Below are 14,796 nucleotides of genomic sequence, written 5' to 3' on the forward strand. Positions count from 1 at the left end.
GCATTGTTCTTTCCAATAAATGAAGAAGCAAGATTTTTAGTGTTTACACTACAATTGATAAACGATTCTATTATTACATAATATTATATTAATAACAATATTATTACTGTAATGTTTGTTTTTGGTTATTAAAGTGTGTATATAGTAATATATTCTAGAAATGGTCTCTCTTGTCAAATCTCTACCTCCCAAAAATTCTTTTCTTATGATAAATTTATAGATAGATTTTTTAAAAAGAAATTTGTATTTTCTTTAATGTAATTTTTCTTGTGTTGTATTTAATATCATATATTTTTTGTTTATGTTATTATTTTTTAAATTAATTATTCTTTTTTTTATTAAAATTTCTACATCATGGAACTCAGCATTATCTTATTTAGTTCATAGTGGTATGCTTTGTAATAATATTGTCTCATTGTTACATTAATTTTCATAATATTTATAAATGTAACTGTTTTTATAAAATATTTTTATTTATAACTAAATTTGCATTTAAATAATTTATATTTTATCATTTGTATGATTTAACGCAAAATAAATAATAAGTTATAAAATTTTTGATTTTATAACTTAATTTTAACAAAAATTTATATTAAAAGATTTAGTTTTTACCTATTTTTTAGATTTTAACGTAAAATTAAAAAATTTTAATTTTTAGAATTCATATGAATTTATAAAAATATATATACATACATGAGACAAATCAGTACTTACAAATAAAATTTATTATTTAAAAAATATATAACTAGTATATATAATTATATAACTATATATAAATATATAATTAGATAACAAGAAATAAATGTTCTACACTGATTTGTTGATAAAACTATGTAATACAAGTTTCTAGTTTTCTCCATTTCTAATAAAATATTAATTACTAATTAAATTTTTATTTGTTAAAATTTTATTTATTGCTAAATTAAGTTTTCATTTGTTTACAATGTCTGAAGATTATTTTAATTTTATCAACTTTATTCTTTGATGAAGAAATTCATATTGGATTATGTTTAAATATTCATAATTCATTTTCAATATGAATTCTTAAAATTTATTATATATTTTTGAATTTTATTATGCTTTTAAATTAAAAATTATTAATACATAAAAAAAAATTGATAAAAAAATTAATGGTTTTTTTAAACTAAACTTCAATAAAATTTTTAATAAGTTTTTAATATTTGATTATATTTTATTTGCAAGTATTTAAGCGGCCTATGTATAAATGTTGCGATAAACATTGATTTAAAATTAGATTGTTAGCTTTAAGTTATCTATTCATATATAAATATTCAATATCGTTCGATCATAATTTAAATCTATTTCAATTATTTACAATATGTTTTAACATTTGTAGGTTCCTATATGTATATGCATATATATACATTAAATGTACTGTAAAAATATATTTAAAATTAAAAAAAAGTTAAAAAATTTCTTTTAAAAAATTAAAAGAAAAATCAATATAAAATATTTATGTATTTATATATATTTATATACATATTCATTATATATAAATTCTATATATATATATATATATAGTTAGAAATCTTTAAAATAAAATAAAGATAGAAAAATTATCTAGATTATATAGATATCTAAATGAAATACAAATGGCGCTGGTCGAGAATCGAAATCGGTAGAAATAAACAACGAATCTTTAAAAACATATTAGCACGTGCTTTTTAATTTTAGTTATAATTTACATATAAAATGATTTCAAATGAAATAGAAGTGGATGAAGACAATGAAAAAGCGAAAACTTTTCATGAATTAGAATTAGACGATAGAATTTTAAAGGTATTTAAATAAATTTTCATTATCATTTAAGAGAGGTTATGTTTCAAAATAAAAATTATTATTTTATTAGAATTAATAAATTGTTTTCTAACTTTTTTATATTGTTATAAAATTAATTTTTTATACAAATTTTTATGTAAACATATTTAATTAAAAAAAATATTTTAGGCTGTTGCAAAATTAGGTTGGTTAGAACCCACATTAATACAAGAAAAAACGATACCGTTAATGATTGAAGGAAAAGATATTTTAATTCGAGCTCGTACAGGATCTGGAAAAACAGCTGCATTTACTATACCACTTATTCAAAAAATATTATCAAATAAACGAATACGAAGACAACAAGAAATTAAAGGTCTTATTATAGCTCCAAGCAAAGAATTATGTAAACAAATACATGATGTCATAATCAGTCTAACAATAAAATGTAGCAGAGAAGTAAAAGCTGTTGATATCAGTCCTCAAATAGATCTTAGTGCGCAGAAACCGCTATTAGCAGAAAAACCTGATATAATTATAAGCACTCCAAGTAGATTATTACAACATTTAAAAGCAAAAAATGTGAAATTAAAGCAGTCACTTGAAACATTAATAATTGATGAAGCTGACTTGGTAAGCAAATTTAATTTAAACATTTTTTTCTGTATATGACAATAATTGTATTCTATTTCAGATATTTTCATTTGGACATGAAAATGAAATAAAAGATATATTGAATTATTTACCAATACTATACCAAGCAGTTTTAGCTTCTGCAACATTATCTGAAGATGTGATAACACTTAAAAAATTGGTACTTCGTCATCCTGTGATTTTAAAATTAGAGGAACCTCCATTGGCTCCACTATCACAATTATCACATTATAGTCTTGCAGCAGAAGAAAATGATAAAGCTGCTATTTTATGTGCTTTGTTAAAATTACGTTTAATTAGGTAAATTATATAAATATAATATAATTATATATTATAATTATATATTTAATGTAATTAATAAAAATTATAATTTATTATTTTTATTTATTTCTAGGGGAAAGACTATTATATTTGTAAATACTGTAGATAGATGTTATAAATTAAAATTGTTTTTAGAACAATTTGGAATAGCAACTTGTGTATTAAATTCTGAATTGCCAGCAGTTTCGCGATGTAGAGCAGTTACTCAATTCAATTCTGGAACATATGATATTATAATAGCATCAGATGAAAAATCTTTAGAAGAAGTAAATATTTTGTATCTATATATCATTTACATATTATTGATCTTTTTGTTTTAAATTCATAATTTTACTTATTCATAACTTCTATTTTTTACAGCCACATATAGCAAAAATTAAAAGAGGAAAGCGAAAAAAAGACAAAGAATCTGGTGTAGCCCGAGGGATTGACTTTCAATTTGTATCTAATGTATTAAATTTTGACTTTCCTCCAGATATAAATTCTTATATTCATAGAGCTGGACGTACTGCTCGAGGTAAAAATGACGGAACAGTGTTGAGTCTTGTATCAATAAGAGAAAGACCAATTCTTGAAGATGTTGAAGTCGAGTTAAAACAATGTTATAATTGCGATAAATTATTAAAGACATATGAATTTAAATTGGAAGAAGTCGAAGGTTTTCGGTATGTTGCATAAAAATTTGTTATATTTTTATTTTTATCATCGTTTACTTTCAGATATCGAGCGAAAGATGCTTGGAAAGCAGTAACTCGAATTGCTGTTCGTGAAGCTCGTTTAAAAGAAATAAAACAAGAAGTACTCAATTGTCAAAAATTAAAAAGTTATTTTGAAGATAATCCAAGAGATTTGCAATCATTGAGACAAGATAAAGCATTACATACTGTAAAATTACAACCACATTTAAAAGATGTACCAGATTATATAATTCCACCAACTTTAAAAAGGCTTGTTAATACTAGCAAGAAAAAGAAAAAGTTTAATAGGGAAACTGCAGCTTCTAAACCTACTGCTACACGATCAAAATATCGAGCTCGTGCATCAAATCCTTTAATGAGTTTACAATTACAAAACTCAAAAAAATGAATATTTTGTATCAATAATAAAATATTTTTTCTAAACTCATTTATTTTATGATATTGTTCATTATAAATAACATTTTATAAGACTTTATAAATTGTAAAAAATTGTAGATGAAAAATTACACACTATTCAAATAATATATAATATAGAATTATTAGAATATAATATTTATTATAATTTATGATTTTTCTGTAGTCCGTTTTGGTTTGTACTTTTGTCTAATACCATCATTGAATCCCTCTCTATTTCTGGCAAGTTCAATGGCATAAAATTGTATTCTAGTTGTGAGTATACTATTTTCTTCTGAATAATCTCCTTCACAATCTGCTCTTAATAATGTACCAAAACTGTAATCTTCAACAAGTCCTTTAAATTGTTCACAAAATGGTCTCCATTTTATCTTTCCTTCGGGTGATTTTAATTCATCTTCATTTATTTTATCTAGTTTAAGGTCAGGGAAAACATCACGAAAAGTTTTATATATTTGTTCATCATGAGGTGTAAGTTTTAAAAATTTCGGATCAACTGAGCATAATATCTAAAATAAAAAATTTTTAATTTAAGATTCTATATATCTTTTCAAATAGTATTAAATCAATTTATTAAAATATTTTTTACATTAAAGTATACTTCAGCATGTTCCATAGCTTTCATTGCCCACATTGCTTCAACAGAGGGCTAAACAAAGAAAATTATAATTATTATCTTAATAAATTTATTTTTTCTTGACTTTATTTGTGACTTACATCATTATCAAATTCTTCTGCAGGTCTAGACAATACACTAGTACCAGCTATCAATTGATCTGCAGTCTTGAAATCATAATAAATGATTTTAGATTAATAAATATATCAATATCAAAATAAACTAGAAATAAACAAAAAGAAATAATAATTAAATATTAAAATACTTTAATGAATTAAAGTTAAGAATTGTTCGTTACAATAATATAATAATTATTAAATAACATACCTTATATTTGAAGTAAAGTTTTTAATTCTTTAATTTCAATCAAATTTGCGGTAATTTTCGGGCGGAAAGATATACATGGTAGGTTAAGGATCATTTTCATATGAAAAAATATATAAAATCATTTATTATACTTACAACATCCCCAATACGAGCCATACTTGCAGTGTCTTAAAAGTAAATTAATACCGATAAATTATCAAATATTGTTTAAAGTATTTATAATAATATAAAACGTTGAAAATCAAAAATCAAATGTATAGTGCACATGTCACGCGGTTAAAATACACGTGCAACAGAATAGGATAACAAGAAAAGGAAAGCAGAACCAATCGTTGGTCTAGTCTTCTAACAGTTGGCATTTTAATGTTGATAATTTTAATAATATTAGTAGAAATGTTTCGATCTTTCATATATATTTTGTAAAAAGAATAATATTTAAGAAAAATAATCTAATAACTTCGATCGAAATGGTTAGCATAAAAGATAAGGAAATTAATGAAAAAATGTTAAAATTAATAGATGACATTCATTACGGGTGAGAATTGAAAATGATCTAACCTAAGTAGAAATATTTGTAATGTATTATATTTATATTATTTATAATATTTCAGTGATATTAAAGGTATATATAATATCGTAGTTGCTACTGTATTGGCTTTAAAAGAAATTATAAATAATGCAGAATGGACTACTGCAGAGTAATTATATTTTTTTTTATTTAATAGAATTTAACATAAATCTAAGAAACACTAATAGAAAGATTATAAATTTCAATAAATATTATTAAGATATTTATTATATTAATATAAATATCATTATATTATTACATAATGAATGTGTAATTGTAATAATTAATAATCAATTATTAAAAAATATATATTTGTATGTAATTAGTAATTGATTATTAAAAATATTTTTTAAAAATAATAAATTTAAATTTTTCTTAAAAATTAAAATATTATATTATAATAATATATAATAATAATAATAATAATAATTAGATATTTTATTTGTGTTTCTTTGATATATATAAATTTTACTAAAAATAAGAATACAATAAAAAATAATTATTTATTTTATTTAGGAATTTGATGAGTATAATTAGAACAAATGGGAAATATTTAGTAGAAGCTAATCCTCTTGAATTTTCTATTGGAAATATGGTTCGAAGAATATTGCAAATAATTAGAGAAGAATATACTTCTGAATTAAAAAATAAAAATGATGAAACAGATCCACAAGAATCTTTACATAAAATTCTCACTGCTGAAGGTGATCAACAAGTTGATTTCAATATTTCTGTACCTTCTTTAAAGTCAGCTATTATAGAACACATTAATGAATTTGAAGTTGAGTTGGAGACCTGGTTAGTTCTAATAAGAAGTGAAATTACAAAGAGTTCTGTATTATACTATGTTATAATATGTGTTTCAGTGCAGAAAATATTACACAGCAAGCTTCTGAACACATTCATTCTAATGAAATTATTATGACAATTGGTACATCAAAATTAGTAGAAGAGTTTTTCAAAAGAGCTGCTGAAACAAGAGCTTTTGAAGTTATAGTAGCTGAAGGGGGACCATCATTAAGTGTATGTTATTTAAATATACATTAAATTAAAAAATTTCTAAATAAATTTATATTTAATTTTCATTTACCTTTTTTAACTAAGTATATTTTTATCATTTGTAGGGCCATGAAATGGCAGTAAATCTTGCAAAGGCAAAAATTAAAACTACTTTAATATCAGATGTAGCAATTTTTGCAATGATGTCACGCGTAAATAAAGTAATAATTGCTACACACACTGTTATGGCAAATGGAGGATTGAGAGCAATTTCAGGTTCACATACAGTTGCTCAAGCTGCAAAACATTATTCTGTCCCAGTGATGGTTTTATTACCATTGTATAAACTTTCTCCGCTATATCTATACTCTCATGAACAAGATGGTTTTAACAAACATGTTTCACCATTGGAAGGTGTAATTGATGGTGCAAATGTAACTTTATTAGAAAGAATTCATGTATATAACCCAGTTTTTGATTATGTGCCACCAGAATTAGTTACATTATTTATTTCAAATACGTAAGATTAATGATTTAAAGATTTTTATTTTTTATATTACTTAATTTCATAAAATCAATATGTAACAATACATTTTTATTTTAGGGGTGGAAATGCACCATCATATATTTACAGATTACTCAGTGAATTGTATCATCCAGATGATTATGAATTATAATAGATAAATATTAAAATATATTTATAATTATATATTAATAATTTAATGTTTTTTTTAGATAACTATCAAAAAACATTTAATCTTTCTAAAGCAATGTTTTTAATAAAAAGAGAAAATAGAAACTATTGATATTTAAAAACAATTTTTCTTGTAGGAATATTTATTTACATATTAAGATATATATATGTGTGTATATATATATATGTATATATATACATATATATATACAAGTAAATATAAATTTGTTTTTATAAAAGTTATGCTAATAATCTTATAAATTCGAAATTATTAAATTGATTTAAAAAAAGTAACATACAAAATACTTAAATGTTACTTTACATTTCTGGAATGTATCCACATTTGATGTACTATACATAAGGATTCCAATTGCTTCCATCTTCAGGTTGTAAAGAACCTGTGACTAATAGAATCACATCAAAAATCCACCATACTCCTACTCCTCCTAACGTCAATAGTTTGCCAACAGCAGTACCAGTTTGCCCTAAACAAAATCGATCCATACCCAAAAAACCTAACAGAATACTGTACAATAAAGTAGTAGCAAAATAATGATCACTATATTTTATGCAAGGAACTCCTTCACGATTAAATGTTCTAGGTCCATAACACTCTATATATGGCAACACAGTACATGATACTTTAGTTTTTTCAACATCTTCATATCTGGAACCTCCAAACTAAAAATAAAACGTTTAAAATGTTTAAAAAATTAAAAAAATTTGTTTTAATAAAATAATGTGTTTTGATAAAATATTTATATTTATATACAATATTATACCTTTACACAACCAAATCCGGTTTCTTCTTTGGCAGTTTTATTACCTTTGTGATCAATTGGTTCTTCACATTCTATAAATTCTTTTGGCCTGTAAAATGTACATTCATGCTATAAAAATAAATAATTTATTGAAACAGAAAAAAAACAGCAATCTATTCATTACTTAAAATAACTTTTAATCAATAAATGTGATTAAATTTGTGAATACTCACAAAAATTTACACATTACTAATGGACCTTCAGGTCTGTATTCTTGTTGAGAATCCGTGGTATTATTTATTACCATAATTGTTGAACATATTTGTGAATTCCGCAAAAGATAAAGAAGAAATAAAACCGCGTATTGTAACCTCATCTTGCCGAGTCTGACATGTTTAAACGCTTAACTTCTGATATTCAAAGTTTACGAGACATATAGATAGAAAGCATTTTCAATCGTGTATAATGTATCGTATACAGTTCATATATAGAAAATGTAGTTGTGTACAGGAATTATTCAATTGGAGGAAGAGTAATTTAACTCCATCGGAATGATCCAATAGAAAGACGCTTCGAATTATAAGAACCAATGACAAAGTATCTTCTGTTATTGCCTAAAGTGACTTTTAAAGACGCGCAGTGATTTCGGAATTACTCGATCGTCCGCTCTAAAAGAATTTAGTTTTGTCAGGAATCAGAGACGTATGTTTCGTGCTCGGTGGAAGGTATACGTAGTGGTTGTAAAAGAGTAAACAAAGTGATCGTGTATCATATATTCTTAATATTTTTAAAGTAATATACTTTGTGGTTTGAAATCTGCGTATATGTACGGAAATATGCGCGAAAGGGAGGAATTTTGCCGAAGTTTTCCACCGGGACAACCAATCCAGGCACCGACGGCACGAGCTCTGGGCCTTGACGCTCTTCACAATCTTTGTAAAGAGATCTATCCGGACCAAAGCAATCCGCTCACTGTCACTGCAGTTGTAAAGTATTGGTAAGAATTCTGCATTTTAATGCGTAGCAACAAAAAGTGATTTCTTAGCGCTAGAATGTGTGAAATTTAAATTGCATGCTTACTATTTATGTCAGAATGAGAAAAAAAAACATTAGATAAAATAGAAGTACTAATATTTGCACTTTTAATTAATTACACATTTTTATAATTTATTTTTTATATTATACAATTTTGAAAATATTTTAGAAATTATTTACATGCTTATATGTTTTTAAAGTGTGGATTTATTAAAAATTATTGTTTTATTTCTTAATTATTTTTTATCAATTTTAACTATATATCAATTTTTAATATTTGTATTTTATTAAAAATTAGAAAAATTAAAAAATTATTTGATTCTTAAAATAAAATTAAATAATTAAAATTAAAAATTCATATCAATTTTATTTTACTTCGATTATGTTTAATTAATTTTATCTTATAATTTTTCTGTATAAAATTCTTGTAATATATAATTATATAAAATGGTAAATATGAATAATAATTATTGATATTAAATTTATTAAATGAAAAATAATTATTAATATTTCTTAGAAAGGAATCATTATATTTAATATGTTCTTTTTTATTTTTTTTATAGAATTTTTTTATGAATTAAATATTCATATATTTTATAATATAAAAATATCATTATATCATTAAATATTTTAATTATTCGTTGAATATTTATAATTTTTCATAAATAATTCACGTATTTTTTGATTGATATTGTAAAATTCTATATCGAAAAGGTGGTTTCTATTAAGTTTAAGTATGGAACTCTTATATAGAAGAAAGAACGACTTATATTTAGCCACCCTTAGTCGTACGTGAATTTAACCGGATGTAAAACCAAATAACTGAGATTTTCTATGCACCTTTGCTTAGGTTGGGAGGTCCGGATCCTCTAGACTATATAAGTATGTACGAAAATTCAGGTTGTCCGGAATTAGGCATACCACCACATTGGCATTATATTAGGTGAGTTTTATCATTTCTGAATATTCTCATCTAATTGTCTATATTTATCTATAAAATAAAATATTCTATATTAAACTTAAAAAATATAAAATACTTAGTAAATCATTATTACAATTGTTTATATAATAATCATTTTTATATTTTTTGTACTTTGAATAAGTTTGTAATATGAATTTTTAATAATGATGTATTAATGATTTCTTACTACGCGATTGAAGTGAAATACTACTTCGCATCATTCATTCAAAAAAAGACGTTTTTTTTTCTGTAGTATGGTGAAGAAGGAAGAATCAGAATGTTAAAAAAAAACGGGAAGTCGGGTATTCGTCAGTGTCACTGTTGTGTAGTAGGAGTGTGCCTGTTTGATGTGAGCGCATGTTATTTTTCCGACACACCCTTGATGACACGTGTATGCGGCATCCATTTCTGTCATTCGGGAATTTCATTTATCGTTTTGATACATTGATTTGAAATCTAAACATGAACTTCAAAAATATTAGTGGTTTTTTATTACTTTCTCATATATTTCAATAAAAATGTAACATATCTTTTTTGTCATATTATTATGTTGTTTAATTAATCTAAATTATTAAAAGTTATTAAAATATAATATACAACTTGCTATATTTAATAATTCACATTGTGAAAAGATAAATGAATGCTCGTTTCAGGAATTCCTCGTTAAAAACTAGGCGCCGAATGACGAATGGTCTACCGCGAAAGGGTGTTCATTTTTTTTTTCTCATTTTCAATGGGTGACCCTTCCTTCTTCAGTCTGAAGCAGCTGTTCCAATAGTTTCCTCTTTTTCTATATATAGAAAGTATAGGGTACAGGAAGACAAAGTTGTTTGAAGCGCGACGCATCGGAAATAGATACGTGGGTTTTACCTTTTTCTGTCTGTCTTATCTAAATATGTTTCATCATTAACTAAATTTTTTGTAGATTAAAGAGTCTAGAATTATTTTGGTTCCATCAAAAGTCTTTGTTTATCTATTCTATCAAGAATAATCTCAATATTTCAATTATTTATTATCATTTTTTGATTTTAATTTTATTTTAGTTATTTTCTTTATAGAATAATATCATAATAAAATTTCTTAATTAAAGTTTGGGTTTATCGGATTTACATGGAGATGGACGAATACATCCAAAAAGTGGTCCTGGTCGTGCTAGTGGTTTTGGATTTGAATTAACCTTTAGATTAGTCAGAGAAAGAAATGAAATGACTCCTCCCACTTGGCCAGCGAATGTAATGCAACAATTAGCAAAATATGTTTTTAATTCTGGTAACATGCTGTTGCCGGGAGACCATGTCTCGTGGCATGCACCTCTGGACAATGGCAATGGTCGTATTACACAAATTTTAATGGGCAAAGATCCACAGTTACCAGCATCCATATCTACACCACATGGAGATGTAAGTTCTTTTAATATTAATTTTAAATAAAAATCACCCAATTTTTAAATAATGAAATCAGAATAAAATATTTTTAATGGTCCATGTACAATGTTACAGGTTTCATTTGTTCAAATTGTAGGAGTTACTTCAGAAGAATTACAAGCTGCACAACATTGGAATGGTTTAGGTCTTGTAAATTTATTAAAATCTAGTCGTGGTTGTGGACCATGGTTAGTGACAGACATGAGAAGGATGTATTCTATTATGGAAGATGATCCTTCTATAGCAGAGAAAATACAAACTGGTATAGAAAAAGAGGGTTCTAATTTAAGTGGTGTATCTGCAAAATGTTGGTAAGTATTTTTCATTCATTTATGAAAAATTAAAATATAAAATATTTATTATATTAAATATATTATACTCAATTTATAGGTGGGTCCAAGTAAATAGTGATAAGAGTACAGAAAAATATAGAGAGACAAGAAATGAATCGGATGAAGAAGATGAAGATATAAAACCAATAATAAAATCAGAAAGATTGTCTCCTTGTGAACAAGATACAAACTTACCAAACGAAAATTTTATTAAAGTTTTACCAGGTCTTCATTTGACATTTAATCTTGAAGCTGGATCTTTGTTACCATTAGCAATAAAGTAAATATTTTTAATATTATTTCAGTAATATTATTTCAATAATCTTATTAGCAATATATATTAATATATATAAATATGATTTTTTGTATAGAGGTCGAGTCATGCACGGAAGGCATTTTACATTTAAATCAATATTATCTCATACAGCAATTACAATAGTTGCACCTTCAGTTACCGGAACTCTAGTTTCTAGGGAAAAACCATATGTAGTTCAAGGACCATGGTTACAAGTTCTGCTTCCAGAAGATTTATCTGAAAAGATGGCTCAAGAGTTTCAAGTTTTAAATTCACCAAATCAGGTAATTAATAACTATTAATTTAGTAAAATGTATCAAAATATTTTTATATATTTTGTAATTAAAGTTACTTATTTTTTATTTATATTATAGATTCAGTTGCCAAAGACATTTTCTTGGCCCGAACATAAATTGGTTATTACTGTTGTAAATGACTGAAAAAACTAAATTAATACTATTAATATTATTTAAAAATGAGTTAAAACTGAATTAGGATAAATTGACGTAAGCAAAGTATTATCTAATCTCGTTACAAAAGAATTTCGACGAAATTATTTATAATCAAATTGCGTTTTTGCAGTTATCGAACAAGTGATAGATTTATTAGCAAGACTTTATCTATCAATGTGTAAAAGAAGAGATGAACTATTATGAATATATTTTTTTATCCAACAAAAGAAAATAATTTGTAAAGAAAATTTTTTTTATATATCTCTCTTTTACAAATTGATATTTGTTAAAAATTTATATTTAAATATGTATATATAATAGAACACAAATTACAAAGTGTAATTTTGTATTTGATATACGAGTTTACACATTGTTATTTTATACAAAACATTTTTGTAAATAGAGAACTTAACTTTTCTGGCAGCGTTCGTCAGAATTCTGTACCAATTTTTACGAATGAAAAGTGTATGATATAATGATAAATATAAGAAATAATATTTATAAGGAAATATATATTTTATTTTTTATAGCTTTCTTGGTATAGATTTTATTCACTGCATGTGTTAGATGTATAATCACTCCTTTTTAAATCTGTGAGATAATAATTTAATTTATTAACATATAAAATTAATTATGTTTTTTTAACAATCTTAATATAACAAAAAAAGTAAGTAAATTTTTCGATATAAAAAAAAATTATTTTAATATAATATTTATCAATGCATTCTGCATTAAAATTCATTTAACTTGTTTTTTTTTTCTTTTTCTCTAAATCTTTACCTTGTAATTTCTTTTATTCTAATCGTCGAGTTCCAGTATAGGATCACCTCGAGGTCGTTTGCCATAACGTCGATTCAACCTTCTCCCTGTTCTTCTTTGTGCTGGACAAATTCCTAGCTCTTCATTCGAATTCGGATTTCCTGGGTTAAGGAACGCAGCTATTCGAGAGTTCTGGGAGATATGTATGACATTGGAACTATCATGTGAATCAATAACAATTTTGATTAGTGTACAATAGACCGTTGTAACGAACGATCCTTTAAACTTTCAAAGTGTTAAATATTCAAAATTGTATATATATAGTGCAAAATAAATGTATTAATTGCATTCCAATTTTTTCAATAACGTTTTTCGCAAATCTCTAAAATATAAGAGTTTCTTTTTAATTTCTTATTAAAATTTAAATATATGATCATGTCATCAAATATATGATAAAATATATCAAAGTACAAATATATTTTTATTATTGTTAGATAGCTGTATGTTAAAGATAAATAATAAGAAATATATAAAAATTACATTATAAATATATTATTTGTAACGAAACTAAGTATTAATACATTATTTTACAATATAAATAATCACAACATGCAATTTGATATTTTGTTTGCAATCTTTTTTTTTTTTATCAATCTTTTTGGAGATTTGATAGAAAATGTTGGAGAAATTAGTGTTTCAATATTTTTATGTGGCACTATATATTTGTTAATTAAAGTGAAAAGTCATATACAAAACATGATAATGAAAATGAGAACATTCGATAAACGTGAAAAATGTAATGCATCATCATCAGATAAATATATATTAAAATCTTCAAAATAATTAGAAAACCAATTATTGGAATAATTTTAATGCTTAAATCAAACGTTGAAGTTATAAGGAAATATATATATAATTTTTTAATATATTTTTATTCAATATTTTAGGTTATTAAAATTATAATTAGATCCTCGAAATATTAACAGGAAATATTAAAAAGTAAAAAAATATAAATAAAAATTCTGAAAATGATAAATAAAAAATTTTTAAATATGTAAAATTCCTACTTTTATTAAATTCTTGGCGACCTTAAATGCCGCGATCCAAAGCAAAACAACAATGCAGGCAGAGGCAAAATCCTCGACTTCTTCGCAAGTGATATTGCTAATGACTCTAACAATCCCTCGAAAGACGTTCACGAATGTTTGCATGGATTCGATGCCTAGGTCCCTTAGAAAACAGATCACCTGGAAAATCAGGTTCATCACCGCTAGTATCAGCTCGAATATCCTTGCCAAGAAATCGAAAATGATGTCGAATAACTTTTCGATGGTCTCCCATAGCCAGCAAGTAATTCGCGAGAAAAACTCGACGAATTCTTGGGTTACATTTGACATACGATTTTTCATTTTTTGAGATAATTCCTATCTCATTTACATAGCTTCTAGCAAATTTCTTTGATTTTCACTGTCACGTTTCACATCGAATCGAATTTTGTTCTTCGTGCACTCTCTAAGAATAATAATTCGATTTTGGATAAATTCAGAGAATTTTTATTCTCGTGTTTTTTGTTTCTCTCTCTCTCTCTCTCTCTCTCTCTCTCTCTCTCTCTCTCTCTTTATTTCCTGCAGATTTCGTGACATTTTTTTCAGCGTATATATAGCAAAGATCAATTAAAACAAGCGCCTTTATACTCTTGAATTTACT

At 24.7% G+C, this 14,796-nt stretch overlaps 5 protein-coding genes across 7 annotated transcripts; 3 read left to right on the plus strand and 2 right to left on the minus strand.

Moving 5' to 3' along the window:
* Positions 1 to 1,597: 1,597 nt before the first annotated feature.
* Hlc (putative ATP-dependent RNA helicase DDX56) lies at positions 1,598 to 4,002 on the plus strand. Its single transcript, XM_003695854.4, has 6 exons — positions 1,598 to 1,800; positions 1,969 to 2,412; positions 2,474 to 2,733; positions 2,828 to 3,020; positions 3,115 to 3,419; positions 3,474 to 4,002. Exons 1-6 carry the CDS (start codon positions 1,714 to 1,716, stop codon positions 3,838 to 3,840), a joined length of 1,656 nt encoding a protein of 551 aa, XP_003695902.2. The 5' UTR covers positions 1,598 to 1,713; the 3' UTR covers positions 3,841 to 4,002.
* LOC100865271 (protein PBDC1) lies at positions 3,956 to 8,313 on the minus strand. 2 transcript variants are annotated; one of them, XM_086910464.1, is made up of 5 exons: positions 8,065 to 8,313; positions 7,853 to 7,940; positions 4,584 to 4,649; positions 4,456 to 4,515; positions 3,956 to 4,375 (listed from the first exon to the last, which is right to left on the minus strand). In XM_086910464.1, exons 1-5 carry the CDS (start codon positions 8,205 to 8,207, stop codon positions 4,016 to 4,018), a joined length of 717 nt encoding a protein of 238 aa, XP_086766590.1. In that variant the 5' UTR covers positions 8,208 to 8,313; the 3' UTR covers positions 3,956 to 4,015. The 2 variants fall into 2 exon arrangements, with proteins under 2 accessions (XP_086766590.1, XP_031773775.1); XM_031917915.2 differs by lacking the exons at positions 7,853 to 7,940; positions 8,065 to 8,313 and adding an exon at positions 4,945 to 5,132.
* Positions 4,945 to 7,195, plus strand: eIF2Bbeta (eukaryotic translation initiation factor 2B subunit beta). Its single transcript, XM_003696108.2, has 6 exons — positions 4,945 to 5,344; positions 5,421 to 5,507; positions 5,894 to 6,175; positions 6,244 to 6,400; positions 6,502 to 6,896; positions 6,981 to 7,195. Exons 1-6 carry the CDS (start codon positions 5,277 to 5,279, stop codon positions 7,051 to 7,053), a joined length of 1,062 nt encoding a protein of 353 aa, XP_003696156.1. The 5' UTR covers positions 4,945 to 5,276; the 3' UTR covers positions 7,054 to 7,195.
* Positions 8,314 to 8,469: 156 nt separating the features above from the next.
* On the plus strand, positions 8,470 to 12,839 carry Su(fu) (suppressor of fused). Of its 2 annotated transcripts, XM_003696106.4 has the most exons (7): positions 8,470 to 8,828; positions 9,717 to 9,809; positions 10,918 to 11,227; positions 11,327 to 11,562; positions 11,642 to 11,863; positions 11,955 to 12,162; positions 12,253 to 12,839. In XM_003696106.4, exons 1-7 carry the CDS (start codon positions 8,656 to 8,658, stop codon positions 12,316 to 12,318), a joined length of 1,308 nt encoding a protein of 435 aa, XP_003696154.1. In that variant the 5' UTR covers positions 8,470 to 8,655; the 3' UTR covers positions 12,319 to 12,839. The 2 variants fall into 2 exon arrangements, with proteins under 2 accessions (XP_003696154.1, XP_086766578.1); XM_086910452.1 differs by lacking the exon at positions 9,717 to 9,809 and having other exon boundaries at positions 8,506 to 8,828.
* On the minus strand, positions 12,660 to 14,630 carry LOC105736136 (uncharacterized). The gene is made up of 3 exons (XM_012489576.3): positions 14,157 to 14,630; positions 13,111 to 13,281; positions 12,660 to 12,921 (listed from the first exon to the last, which is right to left on the minus strand). Exons 1-2 carry the CDS (start codon positions 14,496 to 14,498, stop codon positions 13,129 to 13,131), a joined length of 495 nt encoding a protein of 164 aa, XP_012345030.1. The 5' UTR covers positions 14,499 to 14,630; the 3' UTR covers positions 12,660 to 12,921; positions 13,111 to 13,128.
* Positions 14,631 to 14,796: the final 166 nt, after the last annotated feature.

This window comes from Apis florea, unplaced genomic scaffold (genome assembly GCF_048593485.1).
Source record: "Apis florea isolate Af1SG1 unplaced genomic scaffold, ASM4859348v1 contig_1789_pilon, whole genome shotgun sequence".
Taxonomy (NCBI): Eukaryota; Metazoa; Arthropoda; class Insecta; order Hymenoptera; family Apidae; genus Apis; species Apis florea.